General features: G+C 36.0%; 1 protein-coding gene across 6 annotated transcripts in view; it reads right to left on the bottom strand.

Annotated features, from left to right (window-relative positions):
* Positions 1–22,719, bottom strand: part of LOC133645102 (rod cGMP-specific 3',5'-cyclic phosphodiesterase subunit alpha-like) — a 121,038-nt gene that overhangs the window by 19,423 nt on the left and 78,896 nt on the right. For all 6 annotated transcript variants that reach the window (XM_062039903.1, XM_062039904.1, XM_062039905.1 and 3 more), the window contains 8 exons: positions 21,424–21,490; positions 19,401–19,448; positions 14,927–15,076; positions 10,109–10,252; positions 9,864–9,929; positions 8,598–8,744; positions 8,278–8,385; positions 5,538–5,647 (listed from right to left, as the gene is read on the bottom strand). In XM_062039903.1, coding sequence (XP_061895887.1) covers positions 5,538–5,647; positions 8,278–8,385; positions 8,598–8,744; positions 9,864–9,929; positions 10,109–10,252; positions 14,927–15,076; positions 19,401–19,448; positions 21,424–21,490 — 840 coding nt within the window. The remainder of the gene's footprint in view (positions 1–5,537; positions 5,648–8,277; positions 8,386–8,597; positions 8,745–9,863; positions 9,930–10,108; positions 10,253–14,926; positions 15,077–19,400; positions 19,449–21,423; positions 21,491–22,719) is intronic.

Genomic DNA, 22,719 nt, shown 5'->3' with positions numbered 1-22,719 from the left:
TTTTTGGCCAATTTTGCCGACGTACACCTCAGAGAGATATGACTTTGTACAATATGCTTACTTTTAGCATGCTAACTTGCATTTTTTACCTAAATTAACACTTTTTGAGCTACTTTCGCACCAGTACACCCTACTCTCATAAGACTTGGTTCGTGACACATGCTAACTATTAGCATTCTAACTTTTTGGGCAAATTTTGCTACAGTTTACCCGTGCATTATATAACTTGGTACTTGACCTATGCTAACATTAGCATTTTTTTTGTGTGCCAATTTTGCCAAAATACACCTCAGAGTGATATGACTTGGTACGATATACTTACTGTTAGCTTGCTAACTTGTTTACCTAATTTGACACTTTTTGAGCTACTTTCGCACCAGTACACTCTACTCTCATAAGACTTGGTTCATGACACATGCTAACTATTAGCATTCTAACTTTTTTGGCTAATTTTGCAACAGTTTACCCATGAGTTATATCAGTTGGTACTTGATTTATGCTAACATTAGCATTTATTTTTTGCCAATTTTGCCGACGTACACCTCAGAGAGATATGACTTTGTACAATATGCTTACTTTTAGCAGGCTAACTTGCATTTTTTACCTAAATTAACACTTTTTGAGCTACTTTCGCACCAGTACACCCTACTCTCATAAGACTTGGTTCGTGACACATGCTAACTATTAGCATTCTAAACTTTTGGGCAAATTTTGCTACAGTTTACCCGTGCATTATATAACTTGGTACTTGACCTATGCTAACATTAGCATTTTTTTTGTGTGCCAATTTTGCCAAAATACACCTCAGAGTGACTTGGTACGATATACTTACTGTTAGCTTGCTAACTTGTTTACCTAATTTGACACTTTTTGAGCTACTTTCGCACCCGTACACTCTACTCTCATAAGACTTGGTTCATGACACATGCTAACTATTAGCATTCTAACTTTTTTGGCTAATTTTGCAACAGTTTACCGATGAGTTATATCAGTTGGTACTTGATTTATGCTAACATTAGCATTTTTTTTGGCCAATTTTGCCGACGTACACCTCAGAGAGATATGACTTTGTACAATATGCTTACTTTTAGCATGCTAACTTGCATTTTTTACCTAAATTAACACTTTTTGAGCTACTTTCGCACCAGTACACCCTACTCTCATAAGACTTGGTTCGTGACACATGCTAACTATTAGCATTCTAAACTTTTGGGCAAATTTTGCTACAGTTTACCCGTGCATTATATAACTTGGTACTTGACCTATGCTAACATTAGCATTTTTTTTGTGTGCCAATTTTGCCAAAATACACCTCAGAGTGACTTGGTACGATATACTTACTGTTAGCTTGCTAACTTGTTTACCTAATTTGACACTTTTTGAGCTACTTTCGCACCCGTACACTCTACTCTCATAAGACTTGGTTCATGACACATGCTAACTATTAGCATTCTAACTTTTTTGGCTAATTTTGCAACAGTTTACCCATGAGTTCTATCAGTTGGTACTTGACTTATGCTAACAATATAATTTTTTTTGGCCAATTTTGCCGACGTACACCTCAGAGAGATATGACTTTGTACAATATGCTTACTTTTAGCATGCTAACTTGCATTTTTTACCTAAATTAACACTTTTTGAGCTACTTTCGCACCAGTACACCCTACTCTCATAAGACTTGGTTCGTGACACATGCTAACTATTAGCATTCTATCTTTTTGGGCAAATTTTGCTACAGTTTACCCGTGCATTATATAACTTGGTACTTGACCTATGCTAACATTAGCATTTTTTGTGTGTGCCAATTTTGCCAAAATACACCTCAGAGTGACTTGGTACGATATACTTACTGTTAGCTTGCTAACTTGTTTACCTAATTTTACACTTTTTGAGCTACTTTCGCACCCGTACACTCTACTCTCATAAGACTTGGTTCATGACACATGCTAACTATTAGCATTCTAACTTTTTTGGCTAATTTTGCAACAGTTTACCCATGAGTTCTATCAGTTGGTACTTGACTTATGCTAACATTAGCATTTTTTTTGGCCAATTTTGCCGACGTACACCTCAGAGAGATATGACTTTGTACAATATGCTTACTTTTAGCATGCTAACTTGCATTTTTTACCTAAATTAACACTTTTTGAGCTACTTTCGCACCAGTACACCCTACTCTCATAAGACTTGGTTCGTGACACATGCTAACTATTAGCATTCTAACTTTTTGGGCAAATTTTGCTACAGTTTACCCGTGCATTATATAACTTGGTACTTGACCTATGCTAACATTAGCATTTTTTTTGTGTGCCAATTTTGCCAAAATACACCTCAGAGTGATATGACTTGGTACGATATACTTACTGTTAGCTTGCTAACTTGTTTACCTAATTTGACACTTTTTGAGCTACTTTCGCACCAGTACACTCTACTCTCATAAGACTTGGTTCATGACACATGCTAACTATTAGCATTCTAACTTTTTTGGCTAATTTTGCAACAGTTTACCCATGAGTTATATCAGTTGGTACTTGATTTATGCTAACATTAGCATTTATTTTTTGCCAATTTTGCCGACGTACACCTCAGAGAGATATGACTTTGTACAATATGCTTACTTTTAGCAGGCTAACTTGCATTTTTTACCTAAATTAAAACTTTTTGAGCTACTTTCGCACCAGTACACCCTACTCTCATAAGACTTGGTTCGTGACACATGCTAACTATTAGCATTCTATCTTTTTGGGCAAATTTTGCTACAGTTTACCCGTGCATTATATAACTTGGTACTTGACCTATGCTAACATTAGCATTTTTTGTGTGTGCCAATTTTGCCAAAATACACCTCAGAGTGACTTGGTACGATATACTTACTGTTAGCTTGCTAACTTGTTTACCTAATTTTACACTTTTTGAGCTACTTTCGCACCCGTACACTCTACTCTCATAAGACTTGGTTCATGACACATGCTAACTATTAGCATTCTAACTTTTTTGGCTAATTTTGCAACAGTTTACCCATGAGTTCTATCAGTTGGTACTTGACTTATGCTAACATTAGCATTTTTTTTGGCCAATTTTGCCGACGTACACCTCAGAGAGATATGACTTTGTACAATATGCTTACTTTTAGCATGCTAACTTGCATTTTTTACCTAAATTAACACTTTTTGAGCTACTTTCGCACCAGTACACCCTACTCTCATAAGACTTGGTTCGTGACACATGCTAACTATTAGCATTCTAACTTTTTGGGCAAATTTTGCTACAGTTTACCCGTGCATTATATAACTTGGTACTTGACCTATGCTAACATTAGCATTTTTTTTGTGTGCCAATTTTGCCAAAATACACCTCAGAGTGATATGACTTGGTACGATATACTTACTGTTAGCTTGCTAACTTGTTTACCTAATTTGACACTTTTTGAGCTACTTTCGCACCAGTACACTCTACTCTCATAAGACTTGGTTCATGACACATGCTAACTATTAGCATTCTAACTTTTTTGGCTAATTTTGCAACAGTTTACCCATGAGTTATATCAGTTGGTACTTGATTTATGCTAACATTAGCATTTATTTTTTGCCAATTTTGCCGACGTACACCTCAGAGAGATATGACTTTGTACAATATGCTTACTTTTAGCAGGCTAACTTGCATTTTTTACCTAAATTAAAACTTTTTGAGCTACTTTCGCACCAGTACACCCTACTCTCATAAGACTTGGTTCGTGACACATGCTAACTATTAGCATTCTAACTTTTTGGGCAAATTTTGCTACAGTTTACCCGTGCATTATATAACTTGGTACTTGACCTATGCTAACATTAAAATTTTTTTTTTGTGCCAATTTTGCCAAAATACACCTCAGAGTGACTTGGTACGATATACTTACTGTTAGCTTGCTAACTTGTTTACCTAATTTGACACTTTTTGAGCTACTTTCGCACCCGTACACTCTACTCTCATAAGACTTGGTTCATGACACATGCTAACTATTAGCATTCTAACTTTTTGGGCTAATTTTGCAACAGTTTACCCATGAGTTCTATCAGTTGGTACTTGACTTATGCTAACAATAGCATTTTTTTTGGCCAATTTTGCCGACGTACACCTCAGAGAGATATGACTTTGTACAATATGCTTACTTTTAGCATGCTAACTTGCATTTTTTACCTAAATTAACACTTTTTGAACTACTTTCGCACCAGTACACCCTACTCTCATAAGACTTGGTTCGTGACACATGCTAACTATTAGCATTCTAACTTTTTGGGCAAATTTTGCTACAGTTTACCCGTGCATTATATAACTTGGTACTTGACCTATGCTAACATTAGCATTTTTTTTTTGTGCCAATTTTGCCAAAATACACCTCAGAGTGATATGACTTGGTACGATATACTTACTGTTAGCTTGCTAACTAGTTTACCTAATTTCATACTTTTTGAGCTACTTTCGCACCCGTACACTCTACTCTCATAAGACTTGGTTCATGACACATGCTAACTATTAGCATTCTAACTTTTTGGGCTAATTTTGCAACAGTTTACCCATGAGTTCTATCAGTTGGTACTTGATTTATGCTAACATTAGCATTTTTTTTGGCCAATTTTGCCGACGTACACCTCAGAGAGATATCACTTTGTACAATATGCTTACTTTTAGCATGCTAACTTGCATTTTTTACCTAAATTAACACTTTTTGAGCTACTTTCGCACCAGTACACCCTACTCTCATAAGACTTGGTTCGTGACACATGCTAACTATTAGCATTCTAAATTTTTGGGCAAATTTTGCTACAGTTTACCCGTGCATTATATAACTTGGTACTTGACCTATGCTAACATTAGCATTTTTTTTTTTGTGCCAATTTTGCCAAAATACACCTCAGAGTGACTTGGTACGATATACTTACTGTTAGCTTGCTAACTTGTTTACCTAATTTTACACTTTTTGAGCTACTTTTGCACCAGTACACTCTACTCTTATAAGACTTGGTTCATGACACATGCTAACTATTAGCATTCTAACTTTTTGGGCTAATTTTGCAACAGTTTACCCATGAGTTATATCAGTTGGTACTGGATTTATGCTAACATTACCATTTATTTTTTGCCAATTTTGCCGACGTACACCTCAGAGTGATATAACTTGGTACGATATGCTTACTGTTAGCATGCTAACATTAGCGTGCTAACTTGTTTACCTAATTTGACACTTTATGAGCAACTTTCGCACGCGTACGCTCTACTCTCATAAGACTTGGTTCGTGACACATGCTAACTAGTAGCATTCTAACTTTTTTGGCTAATTTTGCTACAGTTTACCCGTGCGTTATATAACTTGGTACTTGACCTATGCTAACATTAGCATTTTTTGGCCAATTTTGCCGACGTACACCTCAGAGTGATATGACTTGGTACAATATGCTTACTGTGAGCAACTTGTGCGCATACTGCATACACACACGTTTTTTTTTACGGGATTGCATGTTGTAGTTTGAAATGTTGTGGTGTTAGCGGACCCTCACTTCATCTGGTAGAGGTTGTTGGTGCCTCGGTGGTCAATGTCGTGGCAGAAGCCAGCGGTCACCATGGCCATGCACTCCAGGTCAGTGTAGTAACGCTTCAGGTCACCTGTCTGAACACAAGTCAATTAGTGACCAGGTGCACCACAATTTGCAGTTGTACTAAGCAGTGGCTAACTTATTTTTACACTTGTAGGGCAGGTGATAAGGGTGTGAATCTTTGGGCACCGAAAGATTCGATCGGATTCCCGGGCTGACGATTCACTTCAGAATTGTTTCTCAATTCTACACGATTCTCGATCATAATTGATTATTTTAAAGTATTAATTAATATAATATTTAGTACGGGTGTGAATCTTTGGGAGCGTAAAGATTCAATCCGATTCCTGGGGGAGGAGTCGATTCAGAATCAATTCTCGATTCTTGATTGAAACTGATTCTTGCAATGTATTACTATTTCTTATAACAATTATAATGAATTATTTTTTTCAAACAGATTACAGGTTGGAAAAACTCCTTCTGGTTGCATAGAGATAGCCAAAACTAAATATATTAAAAAAAAAGACTTACAAAAAATGTATATATATTTATTTTTTTTATCGGTTTTTGAAAATGATGTATTGATTTAGAATCGGGATGAGTAAGAATCACGATTCGGATACGTATCAATAATTTAAATGAAACTTTTTCAGAGCAGTTTACAAGTTAGGAAATCTCCTTCTGGTTGCATGAAGATGGCCTAAAACCATATTTTTAAAAATGTAATTTTATAAATATATATTCATTTATTTTTATGAAGATGGCCTAAAAACATATTTTAAAAACAAATTTTAAAAATTATTTTGAAATATAAATTTATTTATACATTTTTAAATGTATATAATTTAAATTTAAATTTTAAAATTTATAAAAAAATTATATTTTAAAACATTTATTTTTATAAATATATATTTATTTATTTATTTGTATGAAGATCGCCTAAAAACATATTTTAAAAACGTATTTTAAAAACTATTTTTAAAAATAAATTTTAAATTTAAATGTATTTATAAATTTTAAAATGTATATAATTTAAATTTAAATTTTAAAAATCATAAAAAAATATATTTAAAAAAATGTATTTTTATAAATATATATTTATTTATTTATTTTTAAGAAGATGGCCTAAAAACATATTTTAAAAATATATTTTAAAAACTATTTTTAAAAATACATTTTAAATTGAAATGTATTTATAAATTTTAAAATGTATATAATTTAAATTTAAATTTTAAAATTCATAAAAAAATATATTTAAAAAAATGTATTTTTATAAATATATATTTATTTATTTATTTTTAAGAAGATGGCCTGAAAACATATTTTAAAAACATATTTTAAAAACTATTTTTAAAAATACATTTTAAATTGAAATGTATTTATAAATTTTAAAATGTATATAATTTAAATTTAAATTTTAAAATGTATTAAAAAAATGTATTTAAAAAAATGTATTTTTATAAATATATATTTATTTTTTATTTTTTATAAATTAATTATTTTTTAAATATGATTTGATTTGGAATCGGAATAAATTAGAATCGCAAGTCGGACGTGAATTGATATTTTGATATACAGTTAAGAATGTAATGAGGCTTAAAAGCTCTTCTGTAGCTTTTATCATGACCCCAGCTTGACCCCGGAACAGACCATTTCTACTTCTATCACTTCCTATGGGAAAAATAATTGATGAATTTAATATTCGGAAGTCAAACAGACAATGTGTGTGTGTGTGTGTGTGTGTGCACTTGTCTCACCGTCCTTGTGTGGACATACAAGTCAAAAGATCCACACAGAAAGGGTGGTTTATCAAGTGTGAGGACATTTGCCTGGTCCTCACAACTCTACAGAAGTCAAATATTTTTTTTACTTTGTGTGTTTTGCATTCTGAAGTGAGGTTGCAACTAGGGATGTCCGATAAATGTTTTAAAATGTAATATCGGAAATTATTGGTATCGTTTTTTTTATTATCTGTATCGTTTTTTTGTTTTTTTTTGTTTTTTTTGTTTTTTTTTATTTTTTATTAAATCAACATAAAAAAAAACACAAGATACACTTACTCGTGCACCAACCCAAAAAACCTCCCTCCCCCATTCACACTCATTCACACAAAAGGGTTGTTTCTTTCTGTTATTAATATTCTGCTTCCTACATTATATATCAATATATATCAATACAGTCTGCAAGGGATACAGTCCGTAAGCACACATGATTGTGCGTGATGCTGCTCCACTAATAGTACTAACCTTTAATACTTAATTTTACTCATTTTCATTCATTACTAGTTTCTATGTAACTGTTTTTATATTGTTTTACTTTCTTTATTATTCAAGAAAATGTTTTTAATTTAGTTATCTTATTTTATTAATTTTTTTAAAAAGTACCTTATCTTCACCATACCTGGTTGTCCAAATTAGGCATAATAATGTGTTAATTCCACGACTGTATATATCGGTTGATATCGGTATCGGTAATTAAAGAGTTGGACAATATCGGAATATTGGATATGGGCAAAAAGCCATTATCGGACATCCCTAGTTGCAACTCTTTACTCCCATCTAGGGCTAGATATATATTTTTTCATCATTCTAGCTATAGTGGAAAGGGGGGCCCTCACAACCTACTAACCAAACGTGGGTCCACACAAAGTAGGCAAGACATGTATGTGTCTGTGTGTGTGTGTGTGTGTGTGTGTGACAGATACCATGAGCAGAGTAAACATTGTCTGTCCGACGTTGAATCCATGTCTCCAGTTATGATAGGTGATCTTCCTGTAGCCCTTACTGAGCGAGTACATGAACCTCACCAGGACCTACACACACGCGCACACACACACACACACACACACACACACACACACACACACACACACACACACACACACACACACACACACACACACACACACACACACACACACACACACACACACACACACACACACACACACACACACACACACACACACCCCCAAGTTGTCAGCTGTCATGATGCAAGTGAGTGAAGGAGGAGAAATGAGGGCACCTCTCTGGGGATGTGAAACTTGTCGACCACTTTGAGTTCGTAGTACATCTTGACACCACACATCACCAGCTCCAACTCGCTGTGCTCAAAGTCACAGAAGTGAAACTCCAGGATCTCAGCTTTCTTGGTGTTGGGAAGAACTTCAGACTGGACCAAAAAACCCACATCCTTACACGCGTGGCAACCACACACAGTAGTAGCACTCATTCATCTTTGTGTATGTTAGTGGACACTACGTACTGTAAGTTACACACATCTGTGTGTTACGATGTTTGTGTGTGTACGTTACACACCTCTGTGTGTCACGATGTTTGTTTATGTACGTTACACACCTCTGTGTATGTACGTTACAATTGTTTGTGTACATAAGTCACAAATGTTTGTGTATGTACGTTACGAATGTCTGTGTATGTACGTTACGATTGTTCGTGTACATAAGTCACAAATGTTTGTGTACGTACGTTACAAATGTCTGTGTATGTACGTTACGATTGTTTGTGTACATAAGTCACAAATGTTTGTGTACGTACGTTACGATTGTTTGTGTACATGAGTCACAAATGTTTGTGTACGTACGTTACAAATGTTTGTGTACGTACGTTACAAATGTCTGTGTATGTACGTTACGATTGTTTGTGTACATAAGTCACAAATGTTTGTGTACGTACGTTACAAATGTCTGTGTATGTACGTTACAATTGTTTGTGTACATAAGTCACAAATGTTTGTGTACGTACGTTACAAATGTCTGTATGTACGCTACGATTGTTTGTGTACATAAGTCACAAATGTTTGTGTACGTACGTTACGATTGTTTGTGTACATGAGTCACAAATGTTTGTGTACGTACGTTACAAATGTTTGTGTACGTACGTTACAAATGTCTGTGTATGTACGTTACGATTGTTTGTGTACATAAGTCACAAATGTTTGTGTACGTACGTTACAAATGTCTGTGTATGTACGTTACAATTGTTTGTGTACATAAGTCACAAATGTTTGTGTACGTACGTTACAAATGTCTGTATGTACGTTACGATTGTTTGTGTACATAAGTCACAAATGTTTGTGTACGTACGTTACGATTGTTTGTGTACATGAGTCACAAATGTTTGTGTACGTACGTTACAAATGTTTGTGTACGTACGTTAAAAATGTTTGTGTACGTACGTTACAAATGTCTGTGTATGTACGTTACGATTGTTTGTGTACATAAGTCACAAATGTTTGTGTACATATTTAAGAGACGTTTGTGTTGTTGCTCACCAGGATCTCCTCCAGTTCTTCCTCTTCACACTGGTCTGGTTCCTTCCCCCATCTCTCTCGGGTGTTCTGAGGGAGCAAACATTAGTCAGCTGATCTGACCTGAGGTCTGTGATCAATCCCAGGTTTCAGCCATGTTCCATCGGCGGGGCTTGGATTGCAGACCTGGATCTTTGACCTTCAGTGGGGCTTGGATTGCAGACCTGGGTCTTTGACCTTCCCCATGTGTGTGTGTTGGACTAACTAACCAGGATGTTCTGGATCTCGTCCTTGCGACACTTGACGTGGTAGAGCACCATGTCCTGGAAGATGTCCTTCCTGTTCTCCAGCTTGTTCATCTTGTCGTAGGTGTCCGTGTTGAGCACCGACCAGCCCAGGAACTGAGTTAGGGACTGCTCACAAGATCACACACCCAGGAACTGAGTTAGGGACTGCTCATAAGATCACACACCCAGGAACTGAGTTAGGGACTGCTCACAAGATCACACACCCAGGAACTGAGTTAGGGACTGCTCATAAGATCACACACCCAGGAACTGAGTTAGGGACTGCTCATAAGATCACACACCCAGGAACTGAGTTAGGGACTGCTCATAAGAGGACAACCCAGGAACTGAGTTAGGGACTGCTCACAAGAGGACAACCCAGGAACTGAGTTAGGGACTGCTCATAAGATCACACACCCAGGAACTGAGTTAGGGACTGCTCACAAGATCACACACCCAGGAACTGAGTTAGGGACTGCTCACAAGATCACACACCCAGGAACTGAGTTAGGGACTGCTCATAAGATCACACACCCAGGAACTGAGTTAGGGACTGCTCATAAGATCACACACCCAGGAACTGAGTTAGGGACTGCTCACAAGATCACACACCCAGGAACTGAGTTAGGGACTGCTCATAAGATCACACACCCAGGAACTGAGTTAGGGACTGCTCATAAGATCACACACCCAGGAACTGAGTTAGGGACTGCTCATAAGAGGACAACCCAGGAACTGAGTTAGGGACTGCTCACAAGAGGACAACCCAGGAACTGAGTTAGGGACTGCTCATAAGATCACACACCCAGGAACTGAGTTAGGGACTGCTCACAAGATCACACACCCAGGAACTGAGTTAGGGACTGCTCACAAGATCACACACCCAGGAACTGAGTTAGGGACTGCTCATAAGATCACACACCCAGGAACTGAGTTAGGGACTGCTCATAAGATCACACACCCAGGAACTGAGTTAGGGACTGCTCACAAGATCACACACCCAGGAACTGAGTTAGGGACTGCTCACAAGATCACACACCCAGGAACTGAGTTAGGGACTGCTCATAAGATCACACACCCAGGAACTGAGTTAGGGACTGCTCACAAGATCACACACCCAGGAACTGAGTTAGGGACTGCTCACAAGATCACACACCCAGGAACTGAGTTAGGGACTGCTCATAAGATCACACACCCAGGAACTGAGTTAGGGACTGCTCACAAGATCACACACCCAGGAACTGAGTTAGGGACTGCTCACAAGATCACACACCCAGGAACTGAGTTAGGGACTGCTCATAAGATCACACACCCAGGAACTGAGTTAGGGACTGCTCACAAGATCACACACCCAGGAACTGAGTTAGGGACTGCTCAAAAGATCACACACCCAGGAACTGAGTTAGGGACTGCTCACAAGATCACACACCCAGGAACTGAGTTAGGGACTGCTCACAAGATCACACACCCAGGAACTGAGTTAGGGACTGCTCATAAGATCACACACCCAGGAACTGAGTTAGGGACTGCTCATAAGATCACACACCCAGGAACTGAGTTAGGGACTGCTCATAAGATCACACACCCAGGAACTGAGTTAGGGACTGCTCATAAGATCACACACCCAGGAACTGAGTTAGGGACTGCTCACAAGATCACACACCCAGGAACTGAGTTAGGGACTGCTCATAAGATCACACACCCAGGAACTGAGTTAGGGACTGCTCATAAGATCACACACCCAGGAACTGAGTTAGGGACTGCTCACAAGATCACACACCCAGGAACTGAGTTAGGGACTGCTCATAAGATCACACACCCAGGAACTGAGTTAGGGACTGCTCACAAGATCACACACCCAGGAACTGAGTTAGGGACTGCTCATAAGATCAGACACCCAGGAACTGAGTTAGGGACTGCTCATAAGATCACACACCCAGGAACTGAGTTAGGGACTGCTCACAAGATCACACACCCAGGAACTGAGTTAGGGACTGCTCATAAGAGGACAAGATCAACAAAAAATAAACAAATATTCATAGAAATAATAATAATAATAATAATAATAATAATAATAAGTAGATGAGTTGTGAATGCTCCAATGCTGAAGTGGAAGTGAAATGCTGACAGAATGTTGTATGAATGGAAGAATAGTTGGAGTGTTGAAAAGCTGACGCTAAACTGAAATGCTAATGGCACGTAGGAAGAATGTAGAAACTGAAACTGAAACTGAAATGTTAATGGAACGTAGGATGAATGTAGAAACTGAAACTGAAATGCTAAAGGAACGTAGGAAGAATGTAGGAACTGAAACTGAAACTGAAACTGAAATGTTAATGGAACGTAGGATGAATGTAGAAACTGAAACTGAAATGTTAATGGTTAGTTTGAATGTGTAATGTGTTGATGTAACTTGTGAAAGTGTTAGTTTGAATGTGTTGATGTAACTTGTGAAAGTGTTAGTTTGAATGTGTTGATGTAACTTGTGAAAGTGTTAGTTTGAATGTGTTGATGTAACTTGTGAAAGTGTTAGTTTGAATGTGTAATGTGTTGATGTAACTTGTGAAAGTGTTAGTTTGAATGTGTAATGTGTTGATGTAACTTGTGAAAGTGTTAGTTTGAATGTGTAATGTGTTGATGTAACTTGTGAAAGTGTTAGTTTGAATGTGTAATGTGTTGATGTAACTTGTGAAAGTGTTAGTTTGAATGTGTAATGTGTTGATGTAACTTGTGAAAGTGTTAGTTTGAATGTGTAATGTGAATTGGTTGGTGTTGGAACAAACACACACACACACACACACACACACACACACACATACATGTCTTGCCTACTTTGTGTGGACCCACGTTTGGTTAGTAGGTTGTGAGGGCCCCCCTTTCCACTATAGCTAGAATGATGAAAAAATATATATCTAGCCCTAGATGGGAGTAGAGAGTTGCAACTAGGGATGTCCGATAATGGCTTTTTGCCGATATCCGATATTCCGATATTGTCCAACTCTTTAATTACCGATACCGATATCAACCGATATATGCAGTCGTGGAATTAACACATTATTATGCCTAATTTGGACAACCAGGTATGGTGAAGATAAGGTACTTTTTAAAAAAATTAATAAAATAAGATAAATAAATTAAAAACATTTTCTTGAATAAAAAAGAAAGTACAACAATATAAAAACAGTTACATAGAAACTAGTAATGAATGAAAATGAGTAAAATTAACTGTTAAAGGTTAGTACTATTAGTGGAGCAGCAGCACGCACAATCATGTGTGCTTACGGACTGTATCCCTTGCAGACTGTATTGATATATATTGATATATAATGTAGGAAGCAGAATATTAATAACAGAAAGAAACAACCCTTTTGTGTGAATGAGTGTGAATGGGGGAGGGAGTTTTTTTGGGGTTGGAGCACTAATTGTAAGTGTATCTTGTGTTTTTTATGTTGATTTAAAAAAATAAAAAAAAAATAAAAAAAACCAAAAACGATACCGATAATATTTTTTTTGGGTTGGTGCACTAATCGTAAGTGTATCTTGTGTTTTTATGTTGATTTAATAAAAAAAATTTTTTAAATAATTTAAAAAAACGATACCGACAATATTTTTTTTGGGTTGGTGCACTAATCGTAAGTGTATCTTGTGTTTTTTATGTTGATTTAATTAAAAAATTTTAAAAAATAATTTAAAAAAACGATACCGATAATATTTTTTTTGGGTTGGTGCACTAATCGTAAGTGTATCTTGTGTTTTTTATGTTGATTTAATTTTAAAAAATTAAAAAAAACAAAAAAAAACGATACCGATAATATTTTTTTTTGGGTTGGTGCACTAATCGTAAGTGTATCTTGTGTTTTTATGTTGATTTAATAAAAAAAAATTTAAAAAAAAATTTAAAAAAACGATACCGACAATATTTTTTTTGGGTTGGTGCACTAATCGTAAGTGTATCTTGTGTTTTTTATGTTGATTTAATTTAAAAAAAAAAAAAAAATTTAAAAAAACGATACCGATAATATTTTTTTTGGGTTGGTGCACTAATCGTAAGTGTATCTTGTGTTTTTTATGTTGATTTAATTTTTTTAAAATAAATAAATTAAAAAAAACGATACCGATAATATTTTTTTTGGGTTGGTGCACTAATCGTAAGTGTATCTTGTGTTTTTTATGTTGATTTAATTATAAAAAAAAACAAACCAAAAAAAAAAAACGATACCGATAATATTTTTTTTGGGTTGGTGCACTAATCGTAAGTGTATCTTGTGTTTTTTATGTTGATTTAATTTTAAAAAAATAAATAAATTTAAAAAAACGATACCGATAATATTTTTTGGGGGTTGGTGCACTAATGGTAAGTGTATCTTGTGTTTTTTATGTTGATTTAATTAAAAAAAAAAACCAAAAAAAACGATACCGATAATTAAAAAAAACGATACCAATAATTAAATTTTAAAACATTTATCGGACATCCCTAGTTGCAACCTCACTTCAGAATGCAAAACACACAAAGTAAAAAAAATATTTGACTTCTGTAGTTGTGAGGACCAGGCAAATGTCCTCACAAGTCAAAAGATCCTCACAGAAAGGTGGTTTATCAAGTGTATGTCCACACAAGGACGCTGAGACAAGTGCACACACACACACACACACACACACACACACACACACACACACACACACACACACACACACACACACACACACACACACACACACACACACACACACACACACACACACACACACACACACACACACACACACACACACACACACACACACACACACACACAGCACCTCCATCAGCGTCTCGTCCATTTCGTCAAAGGGTTTGCCATCTTTCCTGTTATAGAAGGTGGCCACGCCCACAATCTCCTCTTTCTTGTTGACGATGGGCATGGACAGAACGTTCCGGACGGTCCAGCCGGAGTCGTCCAGAGGTTCTTTCTGCGTCACGACAAAAACACGCAAATAAAAGCACGGGTGTTTATTAGTGCTGCTCAGACTCACAATCCATTCTCCATTCAAAATCAATATTATTATTTCTTACCAACTGGGTGCCAGTTCTATGATTAACTAGAATCCTCCATAAAATAGATAACAGCTTTGATAAATGTTTATAATTACTTAAAATAAAACTGGTTTTGTTTAATAAAATTCTAGCCAAACATTTAATAAAGTCAAATACAAATAAGGTAACAAGGGAAGTATCCAACATTTGTCTTTCTTTTCTACATCAACATTATGATTAGCTTGACTGGTTGGACTGGACAATTGGAAGCAAATGAAAAAAAAAAAATATATATATATATATATATATATATATATATATGTATGTATATATATATATATATATATATATATATATATATATATATATATATATATATATATATATATATATATATATATATATATATATATATATATATATATATATATATATATATATATGTATATTTTTTAAAATGTATTTATTTTCCTTAAATTTATATGTATATATATATATATATATATATATATATTTTTTTTTTAAATGTATTTATTTTCCTTAAATTTATATGTATGCATATATATATATATATATATATATATATATATATATATATATATATATATATATATATATATATATATATATATAAATATATATATATATATATATATATATATATATATATTAATAAATATATATATATATATATATATATATATATATATATTAATAAATATATATATATATATATATATATAAATATATATATATATATATATATATATATATATATATATATATATATATATATATATATATATATTTATATATATATATGCATACATATAAATTTAAGGAAAATAAATCAATTTAAAAAAAAAAAAAAATATATATATATATATATATATATATATATATATATATATATATATATATATATATATATATATACATATATATATATACATACATACATACATACATACATACATACATACATATATATATACATGCACACATACTGTATATATATATATAAATATAAATATACATGTATAAATATATACTGTATATATATATATATATATATGTATATATATATGTATGTGTGGGAAAAAAATCACAAGACTATTTCATCTCTACAGGCCTGTTTCATGAGGGGTTTCCTCAATCCTCAGGAGATTTTAATGGAAGCATTCACATACCATGGTTTATATAGGGCACAGAGCGGGTGGGTACAGGCAGGCGTGGGGGCGTGGTGATTGGCTCATGTGTTGCCTAGGAGGTGTTTCCTTCTGTGACGGCATGCTGATACAATTTCGCTGCGTTTGTTGAGGGATGACAACTCTGGACGGTATATGATAAACAGTTTCTCTTTTAAGCATAGGTTGCATCTTTTGTTACCACTGTTGTAAGGTGTGCTGGATGCAAGAATTTGCCATGTTATTGAGTATTCAACATTATTGTCTTTGAGATTCCAAATGTGTTTGCTGAGTTCTGTAGTGTTCCGCAGGCTTTTGCATCTGAAAGAAGTCTTGTGATTGTTCCATCTGGTTTTGAATTCTCCCTCAGTTAATCCTACGTATGTGTCGGATGTGTTAATGTCCTTGCGTATTACCTTTGCTTGGTAAACAACTGATGATTGTAAGCACCCCCCGTTGAGAGGGCAATCAGGTTTCTTGCGGCAGTTACATCTTTTGTCGGTTTTGGAGTCGTTCTGCCTGGTGGTGGGCGGCTCCTTTTAAATTGCTTTATTGTGGTTTGAAATGATTTGTCGCATGTTGTTCATGCAGCTGTAGCTCAATTTAATGTTGTTCTTGTTGAATACTTTTCTTAGGGTGTTGCCTTTGGGGAAGTGTTTGTCGATCAGGGTGAGGAATTTGTGGCCAATATTAGTTGAGACGTTTTTGCTGTATGGGGGGTTGTACCAGATAATGTTGTTTCGTTTTCTGCTCCTTTTTGGTTGGTTTCCTGGCGTGGGTTCGTAGGTGAGGGTGAAGTTGTATCCGCATTCATCAAGTGCTTTTTGGTACGGGGGGGTTGCTTTGTCGAATTCAGCTTTGCTAGATGACAGCATCGATAGTCTTTTATTAATTCCGGTAGGTATTCTTTTCGTGGTGGTGGGTGGGTGGTTGCACGTATTGGAGTGTTGTGTTGGGTTTCGTGAATGGTTGGTAGCTGTTATTCCTCAGGTTGAAAGTGACGTCGAGGAAGTTGACGGTTTGCTTGTTGGCTTCAATTGTGATCCGTAGACCGTTCTCTTTGAAGATTTGGCATATACGCTTCTTGGTATTCTCGCTGCTCCTTGGCGAGGCGCGACACACTGCCAGTCCGTCATCACGGTAAATACCAAGGTTCAGGTTGAGGCTAGCGAGCTGGGAGAGGAGGAAACTCCCAACAAGTTCGCACGTTTCTGCTCCGTCGAAACTCCCCATAGTGACGTCGAATGTTGAATTGTTCTTTTTTTGCCATGGTGTACCGTTGCGGAAGAGTATGGAGTTCTGATGATGACAAATGATGCGCTTTAGAACTGCTCCGGAGCGCAATGATGCGCTCCGTGTCATTTTTCAGCTTGGTGAGGAGTGGGTTGCGAACTGGCTTGAATTTGACTGATTGTATCATTTTGAGCATGTTGTTCTCAAAATCCTTTAGTTCCTCAACTGTGGGTGGGTTCTTGGTGGATTTAAATCCGTAAGTTTTCTTTTGTGTTCCTTTTGTCATCATCATCATCCACGCAAAGAACTCCATACTCTTATATATATATATATATATATATATATATATATATATATATATATATATATATATATATATATATATATATATATATATACTTTTTTGGACAGGACAAATTTAAGAAAAAAAAGTAAATAAATAAATATATATACACAGTATATATACACAGTATATACACACACACACATATATATATATATATATATATATATACATACACACACATACTGTATGTATATATATATAAATATATATGTATAAATATATACTGTATATATACATATACATATATATATATACATATATATACATTTAAGAAAAAAAAAAAATATATATATATATATATATATATATATATATATATATATATATATATATATATACATATATATACATACATTTATATATATATATTTTTTCTAATATATATATATTTTTTAACTGTTAAGAATGGTTACAAATAGTAATTGCGATTCATTCAAACTATAGTAGTGTGTTGCTATTCCTGATTGTATTCTTGGGTTGAAGGTACAAAGTAGTACTTGTACAACACAAAGTAGTACTTGTACAACACAAAGTAGTACTTGTACAACACAAAGTAGTACTTGTACAACACAAAGTAGTACTTGTACAACACAAAGTAGTACTTGTACAACACAAAGTAGTACTTGTACAACACAAAGTAGTACTTGTACAACACAAAGTAGTACTTGTACAATACAAAGTGGACATCTACAAAGAATGAGTATAATGGTCAAACCTTCTTTGTGCATTCACTTTGTTTTCCTGCAGGTGTTGATGTGCTGCAGGTTGTTAGTGTTGTGCAGATGCTACCTGGAAGGAATATGTGCAGGTGTACCTAACCAGGTGCAGATGCTACCTGGAAGGAATATGTGCAGGTGTACCTAACCAGGTGCAGATGCTACCTGGAAGGAATATGTGCAGGTGTACCTAACCAGGTGCAGATGCTACCTGGAAGGAATATGTGCAGGTGTACCTAACCAGGTGCACATGCTACCTGGAAGGAATATGTGCAGGTGTACCTAACCAGGTGCAGATGCTACCTGGAAGGAATATGTGCAGGTGTACCTAACCAGGTGCAGATGCTACCTGGAAGGAATATCTGCAGGTGTACCTAACCAGGTGCACATGCTACCTGGAAGGAATATGTGCAGGTGTACCTAACCAGGTGCAGATGCTACCTGGAAGGAATATCTGCAGGTGTACCTAACCAGGTGCACATGCTACCTGGAAGGAATATGTGCAGGTGTACCTAACCAGGTGCACATGCTACCTGGAAGGAATATGTGCAGGTGTACCTAACCAGGTGCAGATGCTACCTGGAAGGAATATCTGCAGGTGTACCTAACCAGGTGCACATGCTACCTGGAAGGAATATGTGCAGGTGTACCTAACCAGGTGCACATGCTACCTGGAAGGAATATCTGCAGGTGTACCTAACCAGGTGCAGATGCTACCTGGAAGGAATATCTGCAGGTGTACCTAACCAGGTGCTTGTTCAGACCCAAGCAGTCTTACCTGAAAGTTGAAAAACTCATCCTGAGCGGCGTTCATTATGTTGCAAATCTGTTGAAAAGAAGAAAAAACTACTTTATAGATTGACTCTTTGTTGATCTGTTGCAGGACATGCTGCCACATCTGTTGCAGGACATGCTGCCACATCTGTTGTAGGACATGCTGCCACATCTGTTGTAGGACATGCTGCCACATCTGTTGCAGGACATGCTGCCACATCTGTTGTAGGACATGCTGCCACATCTGTTGTAGGACATGCTGCCACATCTGTTGCAGGACATGCTGCCACATCTGTTGTAGGACATGCTGCCACATCTGTTGTAGGACATGCTGCCACATCTGTTGTAGGACATGCTGCCACATCTGTTGCAGGACATGCTGCCACATCTGTTGCAGGACATGCTGCCACATCTGTTGTAGGACATGCTGCCACATCTGTTGTAGGACATGCTGCCACATCTGTTGTAGGACATGCTGCCACATCTGTTGCAGGACATGCTGCCACATCTGTTGTAGGACATGCTGCCACATCTGTTGTAGGACATGCTGCCACATCTGTTGCAGGACATGCTGCCACATCTGTTGCAGGACATGCTGCCACATCTGTTGCAGGACATGCTGCCACATCTGTTGTAGGACATGCTGCCACATCTGTTGTAGGACATGCTGCCACATCTGTTGCAGGACATGCTGCCACATCTGTTGCAGGACATGCTGCCACATCTGTTGCAGGACATGCTGCCACATCTGTTGCAGGACATGCTGCCACATCTGTTGTAGGACATGCTGCCACATCTGTTGTAGGACATGCTGCCACATCTGTTGTAGGACATGCTGCCACATCTGTTGTAGGACATGCTGCCACATCTGTTGTAGGACATGCTGCCGCATCTGTTGTAGGACATGCTGCCACATCTGTTGCAGGACATGCTGCCACATCTGTTGTAGGACATGCTGCCACATCTGTTGCAGGACATGCTGCCACATCTGTTGCAGGACATGCTGCCACATCTGTTGTAGGACATGCTGCCACATCTGTTGCAGGACATGCTGCCACATCTGTTGCAGGACATGCTGCCACATCTGTTGTAGGACATGCTGCCACATCTGTTGCAGGACATGCTGCCACATCTGTTGTAGGACATGCTGCCACATCTGTTGCAGGACATGCTGCCACATCTGTTGCAGGACATGCTGCCACATCTGTTGCAGGACATGCTGCCACATCTGTTGCAGGACATGCTGCCACATCTGTTGCAGGACATGCTGCCACATCTGTTGCAGGACATGCTGCCACATCTGTTGTAGGACATGCTGCCACATCTGTTGCAGGACATGCTGCCACATCTGTTGCAGGACATGCTGCCACATCTGTTGTAGGACATGCTGCCACATCTGTTGCAGGACATGCTGCCACATCTGTTGTAGGACATGCTGCCACATCTGTTGCAGGACATGCTGCCACATCTGTTGCAGGACATGCTGCCACATCTGTTGCAGGACATGCTGCCACATCTGTTGCAGGACATGCTGCCACATCTGTTGCAGGACATGCTGCCACATTTACCAACAAAGCAGCACCAATATGTCTTTTTTAAGTAGAAGAATACATTTTAAAGTAGTACAAAAATAACTTATAGGTGTGTAATTTAGGTATGTAAACAATTCAAAATCAATATTTTTGTAATAACATCGGGTGCCAGTTCTATGATTAACTACATTCCTCCGTGAAATGGAAAAAGTGCTTGTATATTACTTGAAATAAAACTGGTTTTGTTGAATACATTTGAGCCAAACATTGAACAAAGTCAAATAGAAATAAGGCAACAACAGAAGTACACATATAGATCATTCTTTCAAAAAAATGGATGTTTTCACGCACGCACACGCACACACACACACACACACACACACACACACACACACACACACACACACACACACACACACACACACACACACACACACACACACACACACACACACACACACACACACACACACACACACACACACACACACTGACCAGTCCATTTTCAGCCACATATGTGGGCAAGCCACTGACTAAAGCCCAGTGGTCTGCTGGAGGATTCCTGCAACAACAACACACTTTTGTCAAACACAAAACAAAAATATGTATTTTAAATGAATAAAGTTTGGATTAAAAATTTAATGAGGAATTATTTATTTGGACAGCAGTGATTAGTTGTGTCCATCATCTTCTTAAGCTTGTTAGCAACACAACATAATATGATCCATCATGTTATTATCCATCATATTATTATCCATCATGTTATTATCCATCATATTATTATCCATCATGTTATTATCCATCATGTTATTATCCATCATGTTATTATCCATCATATTATTATCCATCATGTTATTATCCATCATATTATTATCCATCATGTTATTATCCATCATGTTATTATCCATCATATTATTATCCATCATGTTATTATCCATCATGTTATTATCCATCATATTATTATCCATCATATTATTATCCATCATGTTATTATCCATCATGTTATTATCCATCATGTTATTATCCATCATATTATTATCCATCATATTATTATCCATCATATTATTATCCATCATGTTATTATCCATCATGTTATTATCCATCATGTTATTATCCATCATGTTATTATCCATCATGTTATTATCCATCATGTTATTATCCATTATGTTATTATCCATCATGTTATTATCCATCATGTTATTATCCATCATATTATTATCCATCATATTATTATCCATCATATTATTATCCATCATGTTATTATCCATCATGTTATTATCCATCATGTTATTATCCATCATGTTATTATCCATCATATTATTATCCATCATATTATTATCCATCATATTATTATCCATCATGTTATTATCCATCATGTTATTATCCATCATGTTATTATCCATCATGTTATTATCCATCATGTTATTATCCATCATATTATTATCCATCATGTTATTATCCATCATGTTATTATCCATCATATTATTATCCATCATATTATTATCCATCATGTTATTATCCATCATATTATTATCCATCATATTATTATCCATCATGTTATTATCCATCATATTATTATCCATCATGTTATTATCCATTATGTTATTATCCATCATATTATTATCCATCATGTTATTATCCATTATGTTATTATCCATCATGTTATTATCCATCATGTTATTATCCATCATATTATTATCCATCATATTATTATCCATCATGTTATTATCCATCATATTATTATCCATCATATTATTATCCATCATGTTATTATCCATCATGTTATTATCC

Source organism: Entelurus aequoreus, linkage group LG28, assembly GCF_033978785.1.
Source record: "Entelurus aequoreus isolate RoL-2023_Sb linkage group LG28, RoL_Eaeq_v1.1, whole genome shotgun sequence".
Taxonomy (NCBI): domain Eukaryota; kingdom Metazoa; phylum Chordata; class Actinopteri; order Syngnathiformes; family Syngnathidae; genus Entelurus; species Entelurus aequoreus.
Note: the sequence above shows the minus strand (reverse complement) of the source record. Positions and strands in the feature narration are given on the sequence as shown.